General features: G+C 52.3%; 1 protein-coding gene and 1 long non-coding RNA gene across 9 annotated transcripts in view; one reads left to right on the forward strand and one right to left on the reverse strand.

Annotated features, from left to right (window-relative positions):
* The window catches only part of LOC128852172 (uncharacterized), a 237699-nt gene that overhangs the window by 169807 nt on the left and 44516 nt on the right, over positions 1-23376 (forward strand). The window lies entirely within an intron of this gene.
* Positions 19981-23376, reverse strand: part of ANTXR2 (ANTXR cell adhesion molecule 2) — a 102319-nt gene continuing 98923 nt past the window's right edge. Inside the window, exon 17 of the mRNA XM_054066343.1 lies at positions 19981-21867. Within this exon, the coding sequence (XP_053922318.1) occupies positions 21829-21867 (39 nt within the window). The 3' untranslated portion in view covers positions 19981-21828. The remainder of the gene's footprint in view (positions 21868-23376) is intronic.

The raw sequence follows: 23376 nt of genomic DNA on the forward strand, positions 1-23376 counted from the left end.
AGAAATTCCATTCCCTCCCATCTACGCGCCTACAATTTTAGGAGCTGTGCTCTCCGTTTCCTTTGAAGAGTCCAAACCCCTGAACTTGGGAAACGCTGGTTTTCTGCAGTCACGGCAAAGGCATGTCTTGCCAGATGCATATTGCCTCAGCTTTTCTGACCACAAACGGAAAAAGCAGGGGTTTGTGTCCCATACCTCTTTTGGCTCTGCTGTAGGGATGTTGTGGAAGGGTTAGGAAATGTGGCGGTTGTGCGCCAAGCTGCAAAATGTGGGTGTGGGGGCAAGTTTCCAGGTGTAAATGGGAGCTGAACCTGGTGGAAGGCCCTGCTGCATAAAACAGAACGCGTGCCTGGGTGGCTCTCTGGTAGATCAAAGATCTGGCTTGTCGCTGTAGCTGCAGGTCAACACGTGCTTGGAGCAGACTGCAGGTCTGGCACAACTGGAGAGATATCAGGCAAGTTCCCTGCTTGGCCTGGATAAACAGTGAAATCGTCATTTGGGATGGTTGACCATCGAGGCCTGAGCTGGGTGCGCGGGAGAGGTGAAATTGTACTGAGCTGCAGTGCAGGAGGTGTGTGGCAGCCTGGGCCTTACGCTTGAATGAGGGCAATAGCCAAAAAAACTGCACTTGTGCTGAATGGTTTAAACTCGAGAGGGCTGTGTGGGTTTGCATTTCCTCTCTAGTGCAAACAGTTTCCCCGAGGTTTTGGTTTGCTAGAGCTAATGCATCCCTTGGCGGATGATCTGACCGGGACACTCTCAGATTGCCCTGGGCAACCCAGTTCTGCCGGGTGCGGCTCCAGTTGGGAGCCTTCTCTGGAAATGGGGGTGCCAAGTGTGTTTTGGCCGAGCCACACCACTGTCAAACCTGCAGCCTGGGACCAGGCTCGAGGCCATGCGGAAGCCAAGGAGTTGAGAAAGCCGTCCTGATGGGGCTGACGGCAGAGCTGACGGTGAAAAGGGAAAGAAAAGGTCAGGCAGAGGTGAATGTCAGCTCAGACTCTGCTCAGCTTTTGGTAGAGACTCACTAATGGAGCCAAACTGGAGAAAATAAGGTGTAAATAGCAGTGCAGCTGCATCATGTGTCACAGTGGCACTGACAGACAGGAGGGCAGGAGAAAGGCTGAAAGAGTGTCAGAAGCAGCAAAGTATGTTCTGATGTTGCTGTGCAGAGCTGAGAAGTTGTATCAAGGCTCCCACCCCAGCAGTCTTGGCAAACGCCTTCCACTGCCTCCTGGCTCGGGATGCAGCCCTGTGTCCTCCCCTCTGCTCTGAGACATGAAGAGCACAGGTCCTGCATGCTGCAGAAGAGTCCCAGAGGCACCAGGGCATGCGGCAGGGTGGGAGGCTCCCCCTCAGTCACAGCTCCCCCGTCAGCAGCGAGGCCCATCCCCTGGTGCCAGAGCTGTGGGTGGACTCGAGCTGAAAGCAGAACTCGGCACGGAAGGAGGAAGCAATCTTGATACCGAGCGAAACTTTGCATAAACCTCTTGGGACTAAAAGGGGTGAATGTTGTGAACCTGGAGGGGGAGAACCCTTCCTGGAGGGGGCAGGACTAGCCACTGTTCTCCATTGGTCTTTTGGGTGCAAATCTGGGAAGCTGGCTTTTTGGGCTAAAAGTTGCTGCTGCCGCTAGCTCAGTACATCTTTGGGCCAGGTCTGAGCTCGGTGCCAGCAATCCCTAAGGAAGGACAGGGTTATTACTGCGATGGCAGCTGCTTTTTGGGATTGGCTGAGGTTTTTTGGGAGGTCACTGCCTGTAGCAGTGACTCACAGTAGCCACAGCCCAGGAGCATTAATGGCCTGAGCAGCTTCCAGCGTGGAGTTTTCCAAAATATGACTGTTCAGGAAAGGAAAAAAAGACACACAGTGTTTTAAGGATTCAGTGTGGTTAAAGACATCTGGAGGATCATATTACCTAACAGCTATCTAGGCCTTTCCTGTGCTGGTGTTGCAGTGCGTGTGCTACCTACATCTTTCTCTGCGTTTGGATTTCTTTCTTGCGTGCCTTCACTCTTGTCTGGTTTTTAGTGAGCTTCCAGCTTTTCAGAAGTAAAAAAGGTTGTACCCTTTGCAAGGCGCCTTTAAATGTCCTCCGCCTCCTCCCAGCTGCTCCCTTCTCATTTGGCTGTGCTGTAGGGATGTTACGGGGATGTTACGGAAGGGCTGGGAAATGTGACCTTGTTGAAGCTGCAGGCGTGTAAGCTGTGTTCAGGGAAGTCCTCTGGCACAGAGGTCCCTACCTGGAGATGTAGGTGAAGCCAAGTCACGGCTTTCAGCAGGGTCCAATAAACTATAACAGCCTCCCTAAGAAACGGTCTCCGAGCCAGTAACGTGGCTTTCCTGGCACCACCCGTGGTGCCTGTGCCCGAGGGTGGCCGAGTGTCACAAGAAACCTCTTTTCTGAAAGGGAGGATGTGATAGCGTGCTGGAATTTTGTCTGCTAGCCACACTTTAGGAGGTGACGTTGCCTTCGTGTTCTCAGCGTTGGTGAGTCTGACCTGCAGGACAGCAGCAGCCTGGCTTTCCCTGTAGCCAGGGTGTTCAGCAGACCAGGATGTCCTTTAACAGATCTCATCCAGCTCCCGGTGCCCGTGTCTGCTCTGTTACTGACCTGCTAGCCCTGTCATCCTTCCCTGTTCTCCACAAGGCTGTACCTCATCCTGTGGGTCTGACGTGCCTCTCTTGGAACGCTGTGGGGGTGGTGGGGCCCTGCCTGAGGCACGCGGGGCAGCACCACCCGGTTCTTGAGGAGGCAAACGGGCTGTAACACACATTTCTTGCCATAACAGGAGTAAGACTGCAGGGAGTGGAAGGGCAGGGAAAGGATGGAGGCTGCATGGTGCCCTGGAGCCCCAGTGTGGTGGCAGCTCTCCGTGAAGGGATGGGGTTTCCATGCTGGACGTGGCAGAAGTGCTGAAGGGGAGCAGTGATGAAGGTCTGCTGGAGATGCAGTGGGTGCTGTCAGCTGGGCTCCGGGGATGCCCCGCAGGTGTTCCCAAAACGGCTGCGTGCCAAGGCAGGAGTAACATCATCTCCCTGTGCTCTGCATCTAGCCCTTATCAACTGAGACACAGTCAAGTAAACATGGAGATAATAAACGGAGAGGGATTTGAGGTCCTGGTGGATGAAAAGCTGGACATGAGATGTCAGTGTGTACTTGCAGCACAGAAAGCCAACAGTGTCCTGGGCTGCATCCACAGCAGCATGGCCACCAGGGCAAGGGAGGGGATTCTGGCCCTCTGCTCTGCTCTGCTCTGGTGAGAACCCACCTGAGGTCCTGCATCCAGTTCTGGAGTCCCCAGCATAAGAAGGATATGAAACTGTTGGAACAGGTCCAGAAGAGGCCACAGAGATGATTCAAGGGCTGAGGCACCTCTGCTACGAGGACAGGCTCAGGCAGTTGGAGTTGTTTGCCCTGGAGAAGGCTGCGGGGAGATCTTAAAGCAGCTTCCAGTATGGAAAGGGGCTACAAGAAAGCTGGGAGGGGCTTCTGATCAGGGACTGCAGGTAAAGGGCTGAGAGGGAACAGTTTTGAGCTGAAAGAGGGGAGAATGAGATGACATGTCAGGAAGAAATGTTTTGCTGTGAGGGTGGTGAGGCCCTGGCCCAGGGTGCCCAGAGCAATGGTGGCTGCCCCATCCCTGGAGGGGTTCAAGGCCGGGTCGGATGGGGCTTGGAGCCCCTGATCCAGTGGGAGGGGTCCCTACCCACGACAGGAGGTGGAACTGGATGGGCTTTGAGATCCCTTCCAGCCCACGCTATACAGTGGAACACTGGCTTAAACCCTGTCCCATCTTCCGGCCTCCGTGGGTTCATCATACCCATGTAGGAGGGAGGGAGGAAGGAAACATTGCGGTGCTTTCATTACATGGGTTGTAATTAATGCAGCACAGCACTGTTCCTGGTCCTGGAATAAATAAAGTGCTTTTGCCGTTGTAATGAGATATTTACGCATGGCAGCACGGGAGAATAAACCAAACTTTTATTGTGTGCGTTAGCGGCAGTAAATGAAGCGAAGCGGTGCTAAACTCATTACTCTGCACCTTGGCTGCTTCTCACTAATAATGGTCTGCACGCGCTCTCGCCAGAAAGCCCGTTGCCTCGAGGTGTCAGTGGCTGTTCCCCAGTGCTGGGTGTTCTGTCCGCAAAGGTGGCTGAACCCGAGGGTGGTAGAGGATGGTGGTAAATGTTTGTTAAGTTATTAAGATAACCTGTTTCCTAGGACTACCCAGCGGTCACAAGGCAATAAACAGTGTCAGGCAGCTTTTTTCTCTGTCAGAGAGGGAGGAGAGGTCTGCTTTGTGTTGCTGCTGCGCCCCAATTTGCTCATGGTGGATGGGGCCGAGAGAACTGAGGCACACAGGGCAGAGATTAGAGCTGAAGAAGCGTTTCGGTACCCACTGCTTCCCAGTGCCAGAGCACTGTGGTGATGCTGGAGAGCTGGGTTTGTTCAGCCTTTAGAGGAGAAGGCTTAGGGGAGACCTGATTACCATGGACCAGTACATGGTGTCACCGTGATCATCTTGGCCTCTACTGAGAGGATGGAGACCCTTTTTACAAGGAGTCACATGAAAAGACAAGAGGCAATGCGTACAAGTTGCTCCTGGGGAGATACCAGTCGGACTCCAGAAAAAAGTGTTCCCCCGTGACAACAGTTAAACGTTGGAACCAGCTCCCGAGGGAGGTGATGGATTGCTCTACACTGCAGACTTTGCAGCTCATCCCGACAGGGTGCTGGGCCATCTCATTTAAACTAGAGATTACCTAAACGGTTGGACCGGGTGATCCCTGAGGTCCCTTCTGACATGGCAGCTGTGATTCTGTGACGATGAGCCTGAGTCACTGGCCCTGTTGTCTTGTCTGGAGCAGAGCTCAGAGCACAGGAAGCCATACCAGGTGAGGAGGAAGGACAGGCAATCCCTGGTGGTGTTGCCCTGTGGCCTCGGGGGGTTGTCTGTGGGAAGCAGGGGTTGAAGGCCATGTATTTCTGAGGGAAGAGTCGAGGAAGGGCGAGAGCCTTCTGTCCGTGTCGCCTGTCTGTGCCTGGTGAGATCCCTCAGGCTGTGTTACTTGGAGGCTCGCGGAGGTGGGAGCGTGCCTCGGCTCTCTGCTGGTTTCCCGGGGCTGGGTGGGGGCGGTGATAAAGCACTTTTTCCAGCTGACTTTACAGCACAAGACCTGGCATCTTGTGCTCTCTTCTCCCTCTGAAGGGTTTTGCAGATGGAAGAGCACTGGCAGAAAGGTTGTCTCATTTGGCACTGGTCTCTTTTGACAGAGCTAGACATTCACTGCTGTTAATAGTTGCACAGATTCGGGATTAATCACAGCATAATGGAATCGGTGGCTTTGGCTGTTAATTCTCTATTGAGTCTGCGTCTCCGTGTTTGTTCCCATTTGTTCACATCAGGTCCGTTGTCTCTAATATTGCTTCGCAAAGGGTAGGAAATAAATCAGTGGTATTTAGCTGTTGTAACCATCTGGTCTGGCTCGCGTCCCAAAATCAGTTCTTAAGTTGGGCACAGTTTGGATATTTTTGCCTTGTAGCAGAGAGTGTCTTGGGGGAAAGAAGAGAAGGAAACATCACCGCTCATCGCGCCCCAGGGATTAATCATTCTCCAGACACCGTGCTGTGAGCTCTGCAGGTTCCCCTCGTTGTCATGGCATGTGGTTGGGCTGGGCTTTTGCGCAGCTCCAACAGGAACTTCTTTCTCTTGGCATTGGTGGGATCGATGCTTTCAACAGCCGTGCGTTGCTTTGATGTATAGAAGCACTTGCTTTGGACAGGGAGTTTATTTACAGTGATCTCGACGGTGTTCATCTTCAGCGTGTGTGTATATTGCTGTGCGCTTTCTGGGTTGTTTCAAAGCAATCCTAGGGAGTTAGGCCAATTGTTTTTAAGAGGTGCTGTTAACGTGGTGAAATCCAGTGCCTTTGGGAGCTGCTGTGTTGCCACAGACGGGAAATCAGTCTTGTAAACTATAAATTTTTAAAAATGATTGAGCCTCTCTGCTGCTTCGCAGGGCCATGTGGCGCCGAGCACAGGAGCACTCCAAACTTTCATTAAAAAGCACAGTCATCAAACATTTAAAGTCTACGGGTGACGTTTTTGGTAGCTATTATAATAATTAGGAAAGGAAAATGGGTTTAATAAAAGTTGTAAACAATTATCATCAGCCAGACCGTGTCCCTCTCTGCAAGCCCTGTCTGCATGGCTCCGGGAGGGGCGGCACGCGTGTTCCAGGATCGCTCTGGAACAACTGCAACGGAAACCTCGGGAGGGCAAAGGTGTGAAATAGGCGAAGACCCTATAATAAATACCGGTTTCTCGGCTCCTGAGAACCCTGCGCTGAGTGCTGGGGCTCCTCACAAAGCCGGGTAGGCTCTCATGCTGACCGTGAGGGAGCGCCAGCATCAGCGAGGACTTGGGGTCAGTGTTTGTTGTGGCAGATGGGCCCCAGCATGGTGAGAGAAGGAGGAGAAAGGGATGAGGTGCTTTGGCATCAACAGGAGGCGAAGGAAGGTGTCCCGTCTGACAAGAGGTCGGTGGGCTGGCTCCTCTGGCCACAGCAGGGTCTGCGAGGGTGGCATGGGCTGCGGGATAGGCTCATCTCTTGCAGAAGAGGGAGCAGCCAGATGGTTCAGCTGAAAGCCCACTGCTGCCTCACCCTGCCCAGCTACTCGGAGAGCAGGTTTCTTGTGCCAGGCCTTAGCTTTCCGGTTGTATTGCGCCTCCCTTTGAAGCCTGGCAGATAACGGCTCCGTAGCTCGTTGATGCCTTTCAGCTGTCAAGGTGAAATGCGAGGCTAAAATCATGGACTCTTGCTTAAAAGTAGTGATGGCCGGATTCCAGCCTGGTTACTTGTCCTGAGCGGTGAAGTCTGTGGGTGCAACTCATCCTCGCAAACCGACAAAGCTGCTGTTGAGTGAAGCAGTCTCATGGCTCCGACCGCTGGAACATTCACTCAGGCTGTGCCCATCGCAAACATCTTCTTAAGCGGTGGGAAGTTACAATCCTAGACTAAATCCAGTGGAGGCATATTCTGGAAGGGAGGTGTGGAGGATTTAGGTTTGGGATTCCACACGCAGCACCGGTGAGCTGGAGTATTTCTGATCCCTGTGGAGACACAGAAGATGTCTCCATGATCCCCGTTTCCCATCGTGCTCTCTACGGTACTTTGTCATTCCCTGGTGATGCGCAGCACCTCTCCTCAAGGACGTGGAGCTGCTTGGCTTTTTCCTTGGGAAAGAAGAGATTTAAGATCATGTGGAGGGGAGAGAGCTTCCAATAACCTCGTGCAGAAGTTGTTTAATGTATAGCTCCTTCCTCCAACAGAGTTGGGTGTATTTCTTGGTGTTAAATAGGCTTTTCTTGGACGAGCAGATGGTCATTGGTATTCCGTGGGAATGTCAGTGTCAGTAGGAAGAAGCCAAGGCACTCGATGGAGAGCCAGGGTCATGCTGCCTGCGAGCACCTCTGTTGTGAGTAACAGCAGAGGCCCCCTTCCAGGCAGCACCTCCAGCTGAGCTGTTCTCCTCTTTGCCTGGCAAGCAGACCTCCCTCCAGGCCAGGGAACACACAAGTGGAGCTGGGGGGGCCTTCCAGACCGGCCGATGGGAAGGTGCGCACAAGGGAAGCAGCCCTTTTTGCTTTGAATTGAGGGTTCTTCAGCAAGAACGCTAGTTATGAGAAATCTTGGCTGTTTCTGCTCCTGCCTCCCCAGTCTGGGCTGGACGCTGCGTCGTGCCGAAGGGTGGTCATCCTGGGTGCCTGTGGCTGGAGCCCCTTCTGCCCGGCAGCTCTCGAGCGCTGCGCTTGGGCAGGCTGTTGGCTCCTGACCTAAATTGAGAACCGAGCAAAGAGAGCAAGCAGCTGCCCCACCACTGTTGCTCTGTTTTCAGCGTGGATCGAGCCTCCCTAATCCCTTCGGATTTTGTATCTACCAAAACAGCTTGGGCCCATCAGTAAATTGCGGTGGCATATGGTCCAGGTTTATGAGTAATCTGGCACACGCTTAAGGCAAGGAGGACATCATCCTTCAGCAAATACAGAAAACGTTGTGGGGCTTGGGCTTTTTATGCCTGTATTTTAATACAGTTGATGAGAAAGCTGCGAGGAACGTTCACCTTTTAAGCCAGTCCTGCTTAAACTTCAGCTGCCGGTGGAAGCAGCCACATAATGAGAAACAAATATAAATGAAAGTGGGGGTTCAATTGTCCTGCAGTCATTTTGTTGCTTTAAAAGTGCGTTTGGGGCTGGAGGAGGAGGCGCTCAGCCTGTGCCATTTGTTGTCCCGAGCGGAGCTGCTGGGTGAGGAAGGCACCCAGCACCACATTGGCCACTTCAAGGAGTCCTCCTTACCTCTGTGCAGGTGAAGTTGTCCCTCAGGATGTGGCGTCTGCCGGAGGACACAGCCTCCTCCCTAGGAGAGAAAAGGAACATGTGGTTTGTGCAGCTCTGGAGGGAAAGGCCTGACTCTGCACAGCACGGTGTGCCTGTCCTTGTTAGGGGACGTCCTGGCTTGGTTTCTAGCTGTTGGGCAAGGGACTTGAAAGCCACCACCCAGTGTGAATTCATTGGCCATTAACTTTGTCTGGGAAGCTCATCTTAAAGATTTCCAGGTCCCTGTCAAGTAATTCTTTATCTGGGCAGGAAGATGGGACGCTACAAGTGGCCCTGGCTGCCACCAGCCAGCGCACTGACGAAGCTGGAGGCACCCAGCTCACTCAAGTCTCCTCAGGAGACCTTTCCTCTCTTGGCTTGATATCTCAGGAAGAGTGCAGGAGGGATGGAGGTGGCTTTGTGAAGTAAAACGCTGAGACAGCATTGTGGGAGCTTTTCCTTGGCGCTGAACTTGTCTCTCCAGGTCTCACCAGTGGCACTGCTCTTTCCTTCAGGTGAGAGGCAGAGTCTGGTGGCTTTTCTCCTCCCCTCTCAGCTGCTGTGGGTCCGGGTCCCCATTCTGCAGAGGGCTTGAACTTCCTTTCACTCTTCCCAAGTCCTCAGTGCACTGGAGAGCCCAGATACGGGAAACCATGCTTCCATGGTTCTGGATCACCAGCTCCCCTGCGCTCTGTAATGCTTTGGCACCATAAAATGTCTTTGGCTGTGACCGGGCTGGCAGCGCGGGGAGTGGAGGAGAGGGCATGGGTGGCCCTGACATAGCACTCTTCATGGCTGAGCTGTTTAAATCGTGTCTCTTCATGGCTTGGATTTTTAGCTCTTCACTGCTGTCTTTGAAGTACTGAGTACGCTGAGCGGTTCACAAGGAGCTTTGCTTTTTAAGTGGACACTGATTTTTTTGAGGCGGAGAATTATAGGATGCATCTTTTTGGTTTGCATGGTCTTTTTGGCACGCTGGATATAAACGAAATATCTCACGTTAAAGGAAGCTTGTGAGACTGCACGATATAAAGATCCCTGTGCGCTTGGTCGGGGCAGCCTCAAGCTGCTGGGAAGCAGGCAGGGGAGATGCAGGCGCTGCAGTCACAGGCTGTGGGTTTGTGCTGCTCCTGCTGCAGGTCACCGGCCTGGAGGGATGTTTGGTTGGAACCGTGACCAAGAAACCAAGTGGTTTCTTGGGTGTTATTGATAACGGGTCTCTGTTACTTGGAAGAACTGGCAGTCCCTCCTGGGTCTTTTGTTTCTGAAGGAAATCACTAGAGCTCCAAGGAAGGAGCTCAAGTTTTCTGTAGTCCCTGGAAAGCCAAGGGCGTGTGCTCACAGTTCTTGGTTTGGGTGTGCGTTGACAGGATCTTCGCATGCTCTGTTGCCTTCCTGCCGATTCTGTGTGCACGTGGATGGATCAGGACACGGACCCGCCTCGCCCTGCCGCGTCACTGTGGGGCACGCAGAGCCCCTCTCCCTGCGCCTGAGGGAATGCTGTTCTTCTGCTTCCTCTTGTGAAGAGCTCTTCAGCTTTTGCCTGGTGCCAGGGTTTTCCACGGCACTGCACGAGGCTCAGGCGCACACAGTAGGGCTGCAGGGTGGTAACGCTCCAACCCTCTCTGGCCCGCGAGCCTGCAGAGCTGCCTCATTCTGTCCCGAAACTCCCGCAGGGCCCAGGCTGGAACAGTACAGGCAAAGCCAGAGCTCAGGACGTTGACAGGCTGCCCCTTCCTCTCATCGACAGCCCAGCTCGCTGGAGCTGCCCCAGCCCGTGATCTGTCCGACCCAGCCTGAAGGATGGGGTGGACAGGCACCGATCCCGGGAGCCACACCGTGCAGACCCCCTCTCGGCTTTCACCCACCAGCAGTCTGCCAGTGGGTGTTGGTAAAATCCTGCTTCAGACAGGGTCTGCAGAAGCTTTTCACGAAAGCTTAGTGCTGCAGCCCGGCCTGATCGCTGACACCAGCCCATGGACAAAGCAGTGCCAAGAGCTCCTGGAAACTGCTCCCCGTGAGCTCAACAGCTTTCAGGAGCAGAACCAATCCTGCTGCTCAGGACCACCTGGGATTGGGTGTAGGGTCACCACAGACCCTGACCAAGGGTTTTGGCCGAGGTGTGGCTGCGAGGGGCATGGGGGACACCGTCCTAAGAAATCTGCTTTCACTCAGTCTCTGTAGAGGCCCGTTTGGATTGGGACCTCCTCTGTGCAGTATGTTCAAAATGGGATGTTTTCTCCCTTTCTATGGAAAACCATGCTGAATAGGAAGGTAAAAGAAGGAGTCACGGTGCCGCTCGTGTGCTGAGGAAGCAGTTTGCCCTGTGGTGTGGCATCGTGCAGCGTGGCAACGCAGCAGCCCGCCACGTGTAGGGCTTATGGCTGCGCTGGGGTGTGCAGCCTCATCATCCCATGGGACAGCGTTGGGAGCCTCTCCTTCCACCGACAGCCATGCCAAAATGGCACACCTAATGGCACGCCGAGAGCGACTAGCATAGGTGAATGGCTCCCTAATGCAGCTGTGTGGGCTCCATGTGGGGAAGCCGCCATGTTTCCTGCTGTGCCCAGAGTTAACACAGGAAGGGGGAAAAGGTGTTTCCGAGAGTGTGGGGGTTTCTGAGTGGCTCGGCTTCAGGATGGGCTTTTGTAGGTATCATTGCGTGAAAAGTGTTTATCTTTGTCAGACTGGTGTCTCAGCCCGTGTCTGCTGCTCTTGATGGTCTTTTTGTCTCAAAACTCAGTGACTCAGAGTTTGTATTTGTGGCTGTGCACTCGTGAAGGGTGTTCTGCTGCCTCTGCGGGACACGTTCGCCGGGTCTCAGAATGCCTAAGGAGTTAAACTGCTTTCCAGTTGCCCTATCCGTGTTAATAAAATGCCTTGGAGTCCGTCCAGCAGACAGACACCTGGGTATTGTTGGAGCGCCTGACACCCCTAGAGAACCCGAGCCTTGATGAGCTTCATGCACTCGCGCAAAGCCTGGAAAAGAGCAGAGGCTTTCTGTAGAAAATGGATTTTCAGGGCCAGCTGAAGGACAAGATGTTCAAGATCATTGCTTTAAAATAATTTCAGCTGCAGTTAATGTAAGGCAAAGAAGAAAAGAAAACCCAAGACGGTGAGAGGATAATTAATTCTGAGTTTGAACTGCAATTTGAGAGGGCCGTATTGTGAAGTGACCCTTTGCCACCTTGTATCTGAGACGGCTCAGCTCGTAAAACCACTTTACGGATGAAAGGTGGGGTTGTTCTGCTTTTATACCATATGTTTATTCTCCCCTAGCGTTATGGAGTGACCTTGAATTCTCACCTCTCCTCGATGGTGTGTGAGGTGCCAGGGCCAGCCCGAGTGTCCCGTGCTGGCTGTCCTGAGCTTCCCTCATCCTCCATCCCTGCCGCTGTCTTCCTCTTTCTTCCCAAATTACCAGGACATATGCCTTTAACAAGTTTTGCAGAACAACTTTTTGACGGTTCCATCACCCCTTGGGGAGCTGCAATTCCCTGCTCCTGGGATTCTCACTCCGTAAAGCTGCTTTGCTCCAGGGCAGCTTCCAGCTCAAAGTGAACTTGCATCAGTAGTTAGTGCTCCCTGGCTCCGACTGCATCTGCCTGCCGTGTCTCCTCTGTTTCTACTACTTTCTGCACTGAACTTCTCCAGAAGCTTGGAAGAGCTTTCCCTGAGGAGGTATTCCTGTGACTGAAGCCTGAACAGAAGCTGGTGTTTATTACCGGTCAGTTCTGCTGTCATTTGACAAATGCATATTTCTGGCTACTTAATTCTTCCTCAGCTTGTGCAGAAACCAAACAAAGAGCATCGAGGCCAGAGCTGTAGTGAGAGAGAGTCGCATTTTGGACATTGTGTCTGTACAGTAATGCATTTCCCACCGTTGTTCCCTAATTTGCCTAATCAAATACAAGGAGATATTGCCCAGCCCCCCATTCCAGCGGCGTAACGATGAGCCCATCAAGTGTGCAGTTCAATTAATGTTCCCTGCACAGGTTGTCTAAAGCACATTATTTAATCAGCATTTGGCAGTTCTATCAATAGACGCAGGGTATTCCGGCTGCCGGCGCTGCCCCAAGCAGGGAGGAATTGCTGAGCGCAGGGCTAACATGGAGAGGTTTCTGGAAGGAGCATTGTTGACTTTGGCTGCGGTGTTCAGTGCCGTCGCTTCAGTTCATTGCGGTGGTGCCGTTCTTTGCTGCAGCGTTTGGCTGCCAGGTAAATAAGTCAGATACTTTGCTCCAGCCCTGGAGTCCGAGCAGGCCGGTTTCTCTGCGTGGTTACGGGATTCAGAGGACGGAGGGGTGTTGCCAGGGCTCAGCGAGGCGGCCAGGGCCGGGGAGGTACTTGGCTTCTGAAGTCTTGAGTAAACAGTGAAGCATGGGATTGGGTCATAGAATCATAGAGTCGCTTGGTTGGAAAATACCTTTAAGATCATTAAATCCACCTGTATCTGTCCACTGCTAAACCATCCTTGAGCACCTAATCTGCCCGTCTTTCAAACCTCTCCAGGGATGGGGACTTCACCACCTCCCTGGGCAGCCTCTGCCTGTGCCCTAGAACCTTTTCAGTGAAGAGATCTTTCCTGATGTCCAACTTGAACCTGCCCTGGCACAGCTTGAAGCCATGTCCTCCTGACCTATCCCTTGGTACCTGGGAGAGGAAGCACTCTGTGGCTGATTCCAGCCTTGTAGGTAAAATATAGAGGTGGATGAGAGTTGTGCTTCGTGTGTGTCCGTTTCCCTGAAGATATTTTGGAAGTGGGATGTTAGGAAAAGATTCTGTCTTCACTTCTGGCTACCCTGGAAGGCTTTGTGCTGGGAGTGCGCGGGCGTTGCTGCCCTCAGCAATCCTCAGCCCACATCTGCTGGGGATAAACACCCCCCTTGCCATGTTGAAGCAAGTCAGGCCTCGGTGAGCTTGCAGGGAATGCAAGAGGGAAAAATGAGGTGGCCGAGGTACCACAGACCACCTGAAGGGTTTGTGATATGCTGCGTTCTCTTTTATTTCTCTTCCCACTGAGGGAGTTGGGCTGAGCATCCTGAGCAGGGCTCTCACTGCGTTCTCATGTGCTGCTCAATCCACTGCAGTTCTGTGTGTATAAATTCTGAGCTCAAACCTGGCCTCCCTCTCTGGACAGCAAAGCAAAGCTGAGAACCTCAAAATAAGCAGGAGCATTGTGCCGTTGCATTCCCTTCTCTCCTACAACAGGTTGTGGAATGCAGCAGAGTCTGAGGCTGCGTCTTTTAAAAGAAAACCAACTGATGGGTTGGGTGTGGAGCTTTTGTAATGCGTTGCGATTTAGGAACAGCATTTCAGTGCTTGTAAGGTAACAGCAAGAGCTAAAAATGATAAAAAAAAACCCAAAAAAACCCAGAGTATAAAAAAGTTCAGGTTCCGTTTCCCGGGAGATCTGTCCCTGGGTTTGGCTCTGCTTGAGCCTGTCACACTGCTCTATGCAGGTGGGGTTTCTGCCTCAGAAAGGTGCATTTGCCTCTGATCATGTTGCTGAGCTGTTTGTGTGGTTCATGTTCATTGCCCTCAGCCGCGGCGCGCCGGCTCAGGGGCTGAGCCACATGCAGTAGCTGCGCTCGTGGCACGCAGGGAGCTCAGGCCTCCCCTTGATGCCCTCCCACCCTACAAACCCCAATTCATGGCTGTGCTTCGTCCCACGTCCTCCTCCCCGGGACACACAGGGCCGAGTTCTCCAAGGCACTTTGACAGCAGAGGCGGACCTGGCAGCTCTTGCTGCATCAACTTGGTGCTGGTACGCCGGCCCCAGCGCCCAAATTGGCCACTCAGTAGCCAGTTGGATACTGGTGGGGTTTCTTTTCTCTCTGTGACTTTGCTGAGTAGGAAGCGCCAGCGCAGCCGTGTGAGGCAGCTCCACCCTGTCCCCATGGGTCCTGCGGAGGTGTCGGTGGGGTGAGGAATGGCGTGGCTTCCCATGCAGAGGCCGCTGTGGGGTTCTTGGCTGTCAGATCCGTTTCCTTTGTCCAGTGCCCCGATCTCCAGTAACGGGGAAATCTGTGCTGGAACAGGCAGAGACCCGGCCTGCTGCCACAGACCTGCAACCATTGTTGCTGAGGCGAGGAGGTGACTTCCACACATGGTCCAGGTGGCTGTGCAGGAGGCAGCCACAGGCAGTTTGCGGAGAGCAATCCCGTGGATTCCAGTCTGGAGGAAAAGAGCTCGTTTACAGAAGAAGCAAATGAAACAACTAAGTGTGAATTAAATAATGTGACTTCAGTGCAAACATGTAGCTCAACTGTTTGCTTTTCCATAGGATGTGGAGCCATCCCTGTAACAGAGCAAGGATCACTGTAAGTTTACTGCCAAAAAAACCCAAAAAAATCATTGAATTTAGGCAGTTTCTTGTATCCAACGCCCCTCATTATATTAAAAAAACGATTGCAGCAGAAAATTTACCAGTGCATCGCAGGACCTGCTTGCGCTGTTAAACAGATGGCACCTACACAGGACCCAAAAATATATAACAATTTTAATTGAGCCAATACAAAACAGATTTGTGACATAAAATAGTGCCTGCCAGGTCTGATAAGCCTCTCGACTAGGGATTTTGCAATGAAGTAATTCTGTAGCTGCACAGTAAGTATTTGGGAGATGCTCATTAGCACACGCGTCTTTCACTCTGCTTGCCTATAGCATAATGTCCGAGTTCTTGATGCGTGTGTTTTTAGCCGCTTTGGTTTCTCCTTGGTGCAGTCTCTGCTTCCTGACATCCAAGGCTTCACGTTGCACGGTGGTGTGTTCAAAAGCACCGCTTTGCCCTGGGCCTGTGTCTTTGCCGAGGGTGATGCCTGAGACTCCCTGCCTCCTTTTGCTATCAGGAAGGGAATGTTCCTCTTTAGTGCCTGAGCATAGCTTCAGCAGGTGATCTTCTTCTTTGGGCCTTTTCTGTTGGTAGGGTTGGGCTGGAGTTCCTGGCGTGGGAGGCACTCCTTGCGTCCCCCGCCACCAACAGACCTCCTTGTGAAGAGGGCAGACTGCGTGCAGCTGCAGCTGCAGTGGAGGGCAGGCTCAGAGGCTCTTACTGGCTGTCCCTATTCCTGCCCACTCTTGGCCTGGGAATCGCAGAGCTCCTGGGAAACCACTACTTTCTTCCTGATTGTCACACGTGCAGGGCAGTAACGGCTCTAACAGGGTGCACCATGTGCTCGCATCTGGGTGCAGCTGCTGAACCTCTAGTTTGAGTTATTGGTGTGTCCCGTTCCCCTTTCCAGCCCCTTGTGTTATCCTGTGGGAGATCCTCCGGGCCGTGAGTGCTTCCCAAGCTGCAGCAGCCATGGGGTGGAGGAAAGAGTCAGTAGTGCCTCTGCAGAACTAGTGTGTTCAGATCAGCTACGGAGAGGGAGGCATGTGCTCCCCACTGGGCTTCCCGGGAGATGGGAAACATCCAGCGGCATGGGACAGGCACAGGCGGGAGCGGTCAGAGCCAGGCCCTGCCTCCCAGCCCTGCAGGTTTTAGTTTCCAGAAGCCTCCTCCAAGGCTCCTCTTCCAAGCAAGAAGTTCTAGGCAGCTCACTCACCTCTAAAGGCTGATGGGACGGCACCTTGGCTGCTTCCCAGTGACCCAGGAAAGAGAAAGCTGTGCTGCGGCAGAGCAGCGTTAGTGCAGTCACGAGGCAGCAGTCAGTAACCACAGGATAAAACGTGGATTTTTTCCACCTGGAAAAAAAACCTCATCGATGGCTTCATAGCCCTTCCACACAGCTGGGATGTGAGGAACAGGAGAGACCGTTCTCACCAGCTGGAGCAGGCAGATCTGTCCAAAATGCTGGAATATAGAACTCGCCAGTCCCTCTCCACGTGCGGGGAGACAAAGCACAGGGTAAAACCTCCCCTACTTGTGGCTCTCACCTTCCCCTCGCTCCCCCTTGAGTACGTCAACATGATTTGAATGGTAAGGACATGTTAAAAGTGAGAACGATGAGCAGCACAGTCTTGTGTCACCATGGATTTTGAGGAAGCTGGATAACTGTGTGCTTGGTGTGCATCAGATCACAGGAAGGGTTGTAAACGTGACTTGCATGAGGTACCCTTCACCGAGGCGGTGGAAAAATAATGTTAGCTTTTTCCTTTAAAAACCGCAGCGCACCCAGGAGTTGGGGTTGCACAGCATGGGTGCATTAGGACATTTTAATACCATGCCGATAAGCTAATGTTGGTCTGTGAAGTGTGGAGCAGCAATGTCGCATTAAAGGTGGTGTGGAGAGATCCGGCACGGTCATTTCCTGCAGGACAAATAAGAGTGTGAATTTCTGCCAGCCTGCCTGGGGTTTTGTGTGGTGCTTGTGTCTTGGAATGAGCCTGCGTTGTGCGCTTGGGAGAAGCCCCTTCCCGTTCCTCTTGGACCAGGTGGACCTGTCTTCTTTGGTCTGAGCCCTGCGGGTTAATGTTTGATGAAAGCTGTAGTTCCTCTTCAATTAATAAATGACCGAAAGGGAGCGCTGAAAAATTCATTTGGATTTTTATTTCACATTAACTCCAGCCAATTAATTTCTGCTATTATCGGAATGTATAAAATAAAAGCAGCCTTGTTATATCCCTATCCCATTGTCCACAGTAATGTTTCCTGTCCCTGTAAATCCTGCTGTATCTTGGTCGTAGCGGGGTCTCCTCAAGGACCAGCTGGCGCTATTGCTGCGTACCAAGAGTGCTCTGTTCCCCAGCATGCTTTTCTTGCTCATGATGCTCTGGTGCATGGTGAGGGGTGCATTGCATTTCTGAGCGTGATTAAGTAAAACAAACATCAACAGATCCCTTAAAAGTCAAGAGGTTATTAGAGAGTGCTGCTCCTGTCTCGTGCAGACCAGGTTTAGTTTGAGTGTCTGCCCAAGAACAGTGATTGCAGACATCTATTGCTGGGGAGTAAAGACAGAGAAACCAGCTTTCAGTTTTCCTGGCACTTCAGGCCTTTCCTGCTCGGTTCTGTGTGTCTGAAACGGGTCCATGTAGCTGGTGGTGTCTGGGTGAGAGTCCCTATCGCCTCTTTCTTGTCCCCTGGCGCTGATGCTTGCTTCCCTGTAGTTACTGTCTCGTGCTGTGCGTAGGGGATGCGCCCAGAGAGACCCGGGCAGGCTGGAGGGATGGGCGGGCCTGTGCAAACCCCATGAGGTTCAGTCAGGACAAGTGCAAGATCCTATGCCTGGATCAGGGCAATCCCAGACAGGTACGGGCTGGGTGGAGAAAGGATTGAAGGACTTGGGTGCTGATTGATGAGAAGCTGGACGAGAGCCAGCGATGTGTGCTGGCAGCCCAGAAACCAACCAGGTCATGGGCTGCATCCAGAGCTTTGGATCCTGGGCTGTGAAGTCTCTGCCAACCCAAACCATTCTACTGTTGTGTCCGGTTCTACGCCCGGTGTGCTGTCAGCGCACTGCGAGTGAGCAAGGTGTGCACCATCTATAAAGCTGGGATGAAGCGCAACTTGTAGTTCAGCTGTAATGGAAACAAATGAGCGCACGTTGTCGGTGCAGTGTGAGGCGTCTACAAGTGAAATAACGCACTGCACAGGAGAGAATCCGCTGTTACTGTCACTCTCCAGGCATTCGGTAATTGCTATGCGGCAGGATTTTCTAGGTTTCACTCTTTCCTTTGCTCTCTCTCAGTGCTTGTGGTTGCCACAGAAACCCCCAAGTGTGTTCTGATTCGAGGGAAAATCCCTGGAGTCCAGAGCGGCATCCAGAGTGCCCACTGCAGGATCCAGAGGGCAGGGATGCACCTGGCACGTGTTGCTGGAACCAGCCCTCACAGGCGCTATGACAGACACCCCTCGCTCTGTGTGAACAGAAAGCGGAGTGCGTGCTCCTGGAAAACCGCGCCTTCCAGGAAAGGGAAACCTGTCTCATTGGGTATACTTTCTCCCATGATTTCTGGAGATATTGGAGGTTTCCTACGCCAGTTTACTGTGAAGGGTCGCACTGCCCAGTGCTGGCAGTTGCCGTCTTGCCTGTGTTTCGGGTTTTTTGGCATGGAAATAAGATACTGAAATGAGAGCTGGCATCTTGGTATGGAGCAGTTTCAGACGGGCGTTCATACATAGCTCTAGGTAGGAGGTGTTCTGGAGCTCTGGTACTTGAAGGAGGCCTCCAGGAAAGCTGGGGAGAGACTTCTGGTAAAGGCATGTAATGATAGTAGGAGGACGAATGGCTATAAAGTGGAGAGGGGAAGATACAGACTAGACACGAGGAGGAATTTCTTTACAATGAGGGTGGAGAGGCCGTGGCCCAGGTTGCCCAGAGCAGCCGTGGCTGCCCCATCCCTGGAGGGGTTCAAGGCCAGGCCGGATGGGGCTTGGGCAGCGTGAGCCAGGGGGAAGTCCCTGCCCGTGGCGTGGGAATTGGAATCAGATGATCTTTAAGGTCCCTTCCAACCCAAAGCATTCTATGATTCTGTGATCTCTCTCATGCTCACAGTTTTCCGAGACTGTTACTGTTCTTACCCAGGATGCAACAGCTGACGATATTATCCGCACACGGACTTGTGTAAGGAGATACCCAGGGTTTGGAACTGTGTGAGGGGGACACTTGCCCTTCCAGTTGTGGTTTTCTCAAGCACGTTAAGCTCTTGTGCCAAGGAAATCTCACTTTGTGTCATCATGAATCAGTGGGTTTTTAACTATCGTTCCCCTGTGCCTCTTTCCCCAAAGTTATTTGTGACAGACACTCCCCACTGTACATAGTGGAACTATCAGAGTGTTATCTGCAGGTGAACGAAAACTGTAGCGTAGCGTAGCGTAATACCATGACAGTTAGAAGGGAAAATCAGTGTTGATACCTGAAATAGGATTTTGTTTGGTGTCTGTGAGGAATTGCGCATTCCACGGGTTTTAATGAGTATGGATAGAGAGGAAGAGAGGGCAAAGGATGGTTGGTGGATTCCTGTTTCTGTGATTCTGTTACAAACGCTCCTTGAGAGACAGCAGATACATGTGGGGGGAGAAACCCTCTTCATCTGCATCCTCTCCTGTTACCCACACGCTGCTCCAAATGCAAGCTGACAATTGCAGCGATACCTCAGAGAAGTGTTGTGTTTACGTTAAAAATGAGGGGAAATCACTAAAAGGGAGCAGATTTTATTTTAACTTGATGCCTGATGGGATCAGTGTTTCTGCCTGCGCTGCCTCAGCATACTGAGGAATGGTATGGAACCTCGCCTGTGTCCTAGACCTGCCGAGTTTGGGTTCCTCACCTCCAGTTACGCAACCTCCAGAACCTCGTTGATGCTGGCCTTCATCGATAAGACCAACAGGACTGGGCTAAACGGTTCCCAGCCGACAGCCAGTGGGACCGATGCGGGGAGTGCGCGAGGTGCAGGAGTGACAGGCTGTGTCTGCAGGCCCCTCTGTTTGCGTGACTGCACAAGCCGCTGCTGGCGGGGTCCCAGAAGCTGTGGACCAGTCAGAGCTCCCAGTCAGGCTGCGGCCAGTGCTACCCGCATGCCACGCAGGGACACAGGAAGACGGGCTGTGCAGTGAAGGTGGTATCGAGGGTGACCGCGTAGCTGGCACAATGCAGGCTGTGAAGAGTATGGGAGGCTGGGGAGGCAGGAGAAGAAGGAAATAAGCACTGAAACCTAGATAATAATTTTATTTATAGTCTGACGTGCACACATGGCTGTTGATGATGAGGCTACCAGTGACATAAATAAACTCAAGCAGAAGATGTAAGCGAGTGGATATATGTAAAGGCTTCTTTGGGCAGTGCCACGGATTTGGACATCGACCAAGAGAATTATTTATGTCCCTTGCAATTTCCGTGAAGAGCACAAAGGAGATAATTAGCCCAGGATGCTTCGCGTTGCTCTTTCCATCTTGCGCACATTCATGCCCACCAAATGTGAAATGTTCGCCTTTCCCCCTCCAACGTGATGGTTGCTGAACTTATTTTTAGTGTCATTTGATAAGCCTCTCTGCTCGCAGAGAGACATCCCACTGACCCAGCCACTGGTCATTGTCTATACCGGTTCCCATCAAAGCGGGGGCGCTTTGTCAGGTTTCGACTCGAATATCCATTCTGTGTCTGAAGTACAGTATCGAAAGTGACTGGATCATTTGAGCCTTTTCCTTCAGCTGCTCCCTCCTTCCTCCCCCACAGTGTTTCCGCTCACGCTAACATAATTTGGCATCGTCGACGTGACACGACACTGGTTTTTCTAAAAAATTATAATACATACGTGGTCGATGTTTTGTGATGGCCGGCGCTCCCGTGCATTTAATGTCTCCATTGATGGAAGGAGGTCTTTTTCCGATGCAGAATTGCAACCGACGCTCGGTGCCCCCTCGGAAACCGAGCAACGCGCATACAGTAATAGGTCATTCAATGTCAAAAGGCATAAAAAAGATGAGCAAAATCTTCACAGGCTGCTGCTTGCTGTTGCCTTTAATTATATTAATTAAACTTTGAAATTCTCATGCAAAGAGAGTTGCTGGCTTGTGACGCTGAAGAGCCCTTGGAGATTCGAGGGGGGGAAAAAAAACCCTGAGATACCAGCTTAGTGGCTACTGCTTTTTTTTAACCTAAAAAAAATGGAAATAGATAAGCCTGCGACTGCTAGGTATGTTTATAGATGATGATGATGTTTTATGCGCTGCTGAACTCCGAATGCAGGAGAGGGGAAAAACCACCAGCCACAATGTCAAGGTCTTGAAGCGTCAGTCCCTCAAACTCCGTTCAAGATCTCTGGTTACAGGCTGTCTTCCCGTGGAATAACGCTCTATTAATTTTCTTCCTATCCCGGGTGCATAATGAAAGAAAGGTGTCTTCAAAAACTAAAGGGCAAAGTCTTGCTTGCTACCAATACCTTGAGGCGCCCTGTCTACGTTTTGTCATGCGTGTGCACTTTTCAGTGTTAGTGTGACAGGATTTCCAGTCAGAAGGTTCCTGTAAGGCAGGATGTGATGGGAGGCTCGCGAGGGGCTTTGTGATCTGACATCGCTGTAAGGCACTTGGCTCTCGCGCGCTTGCTTAGCCTGGTGGGAGTTGTTACCCTCCGCCTCAGGCCAGTAGTCCCCGCTCAAACAACACGTGCCGTCTCTGCCTGTGAGAAGCTCCGCGTCGCTGCTGAAGGCACGCGGTGTCCTGAGAGTCTGTAGTCCTTAGAAAACCATAAAATAACAAAAATAGAAAACCGTTATCGTCTTTGGTGTCTGTGCTCTCCCTTTCGTGGTCTCTGAGCGCACGGGCATGCAAGTCAGCGCTGTTCGTCTGGTCCCTGCTGCCAGTCGCAGAGCACTGGTGTGCCAGGGTGAGGCACAGGGATTCGGGGCGGCAGCGCTGCCTTCCGGGAGCGTAAAATGCAGAAACCTTTGGAATTCGGGCTTGACAGGGATCCAAGAGATGTGAGGAAGTGCTCTGTTCTCTCTGCTTGCTTGAAAAGTGGCAGTGTGGCTGTCTTTCCTCCTGGGATCCTCTTCTCCTTCTCTACTGAGACTGAACTCGGCTGAAGTTGATGCATCGGCCCTGAGGGGGGAAAAGAGAGAGAAGCTCTTACTGGCAGAGTCATAAACGCAACAGAGATTTTCCAGTGCTGAACGCGAGATCCTAGGAGAGGGCTGTAATTTAGCTTCTGATGTTGGTTGAAAATAGCATACCCACAAAAAAAAACCATCAGGAATCGATGAAGGTGACCTGGCGTGAGGCGCTGTGTTTGCCTTACAGATCAGTGGTGCCAGGGAGTGGGGATGACACACGAGACTCATTCTGAACACTGTCTCGTGCAGGGATCATTTACATATTCTCTGTAGTGAGCGAACGCAAATCTCTCTGGATGTGGCGCAGGAGATGGCCTCCACGCACAGTGCAGCGCCAACAGGGCGCTGTCAGCAGAGCTGCTGCCCATTTGGAGCTGGGCTTTATTCCCATCACCCACACACCGCACCCATCAGCTCCATCTGATGGGCTTTAAAATCCCTGTGCACCAAAAGAAGCAGCAATTTCTATTGGTGTTGCACCTGAGTAAATACCGTTCTGCCACATCATCCCTGACAGCTTTCGGTGTAACTGAACGATGCAAATCCATGAGCAAAAATCACCACCTCTTTCATTAACTTGGGATAAGCCCTAAAAACTGCCATTCGCTTCCCGGAGCTTATTCAAACACTCCAGCTCCGTGCTGAGCACCGGGCTGAAGCAGGGTGTGCTCCATCCAGAGCAGCGCGTCTGGGCACAGCAGCCATGCCTGCCCCCGGCTTTTGGGGGTTCCCTGGAGAACGCAGCTCTCCAGGGGATGGTACAGAAGTATTGAGTAGGTTGGATATTAGGTGGACTTTATTTACCGAAAGGGTTCTCTGGTACTGGCAGGAAGGTGGTGGAGTCCCCATCCCTGGAGGGGTTTAAAAGATGGGCAAATGTCATACTTGGGGACGTGGCCTGCTGGTGGACTGAGCAGGGCTGGATCCATGCTTGGACTCGGTCTCAAAAGGCTTTTCACAACCAAAACCCTCGTATGATTCTATGACCAGTGAACACCAGACAGTACCATGTGTTTGGCCGTGAGGTTCTTAATGACAAAGTCCCCGTGTTTGAGTGGGCCCCGTGGCATCAACTCTGGCCCTGGGCAGGCTGTAGGTAGCCCGTGAGGGGACCTCCTTGGTGCAGGAGCACAGCTGGGCCTCCGCAGCCTCTTCTCCAGGCAGGGCGGATCTTCAGAGGCGTGGAGGGGTGAGGGTTGCCTGGGGTTTAGAGAGGCGTTACGCGAAAGTCTTCAAAAGGACAAAGCTGAGCGTGTCCCCATTTCTCTGTCCCTTTGGTTTCTACTTGGGGACCTTGGAGCTGCTATGTCTGAAGTGTAGCTTCTAAGAAAAAAGGTAAAAGGCGATACCCAGTGAGGTGAGCTGAGCTGATTTGGGAAGAGGGAGCTGCGCCTACAGTCTCAGTCTTGTTTTGTTTTTAAAGATGCACGGGTGGTGGAAAATTACTGCTTTCTTCCTAAACCTGAGGGATTTGGGATTACCAAATGAAATTAGAGCT

Source organism: Cuculus canorus, chromosome 4, assembly GCF_017976375.1.
Source record: "Cuculus canorus isolate bCucCan1 chromosome 4, bCucCan1.pri, whole genome shotgun sequence".
NCBI classification, from domain to species: domain Eukaryota; kingdom Metazoa; phylum Chordata; class Aves; order Cuculiformes; family Cuculidae; genus Cuculus; species Cuculus canorus.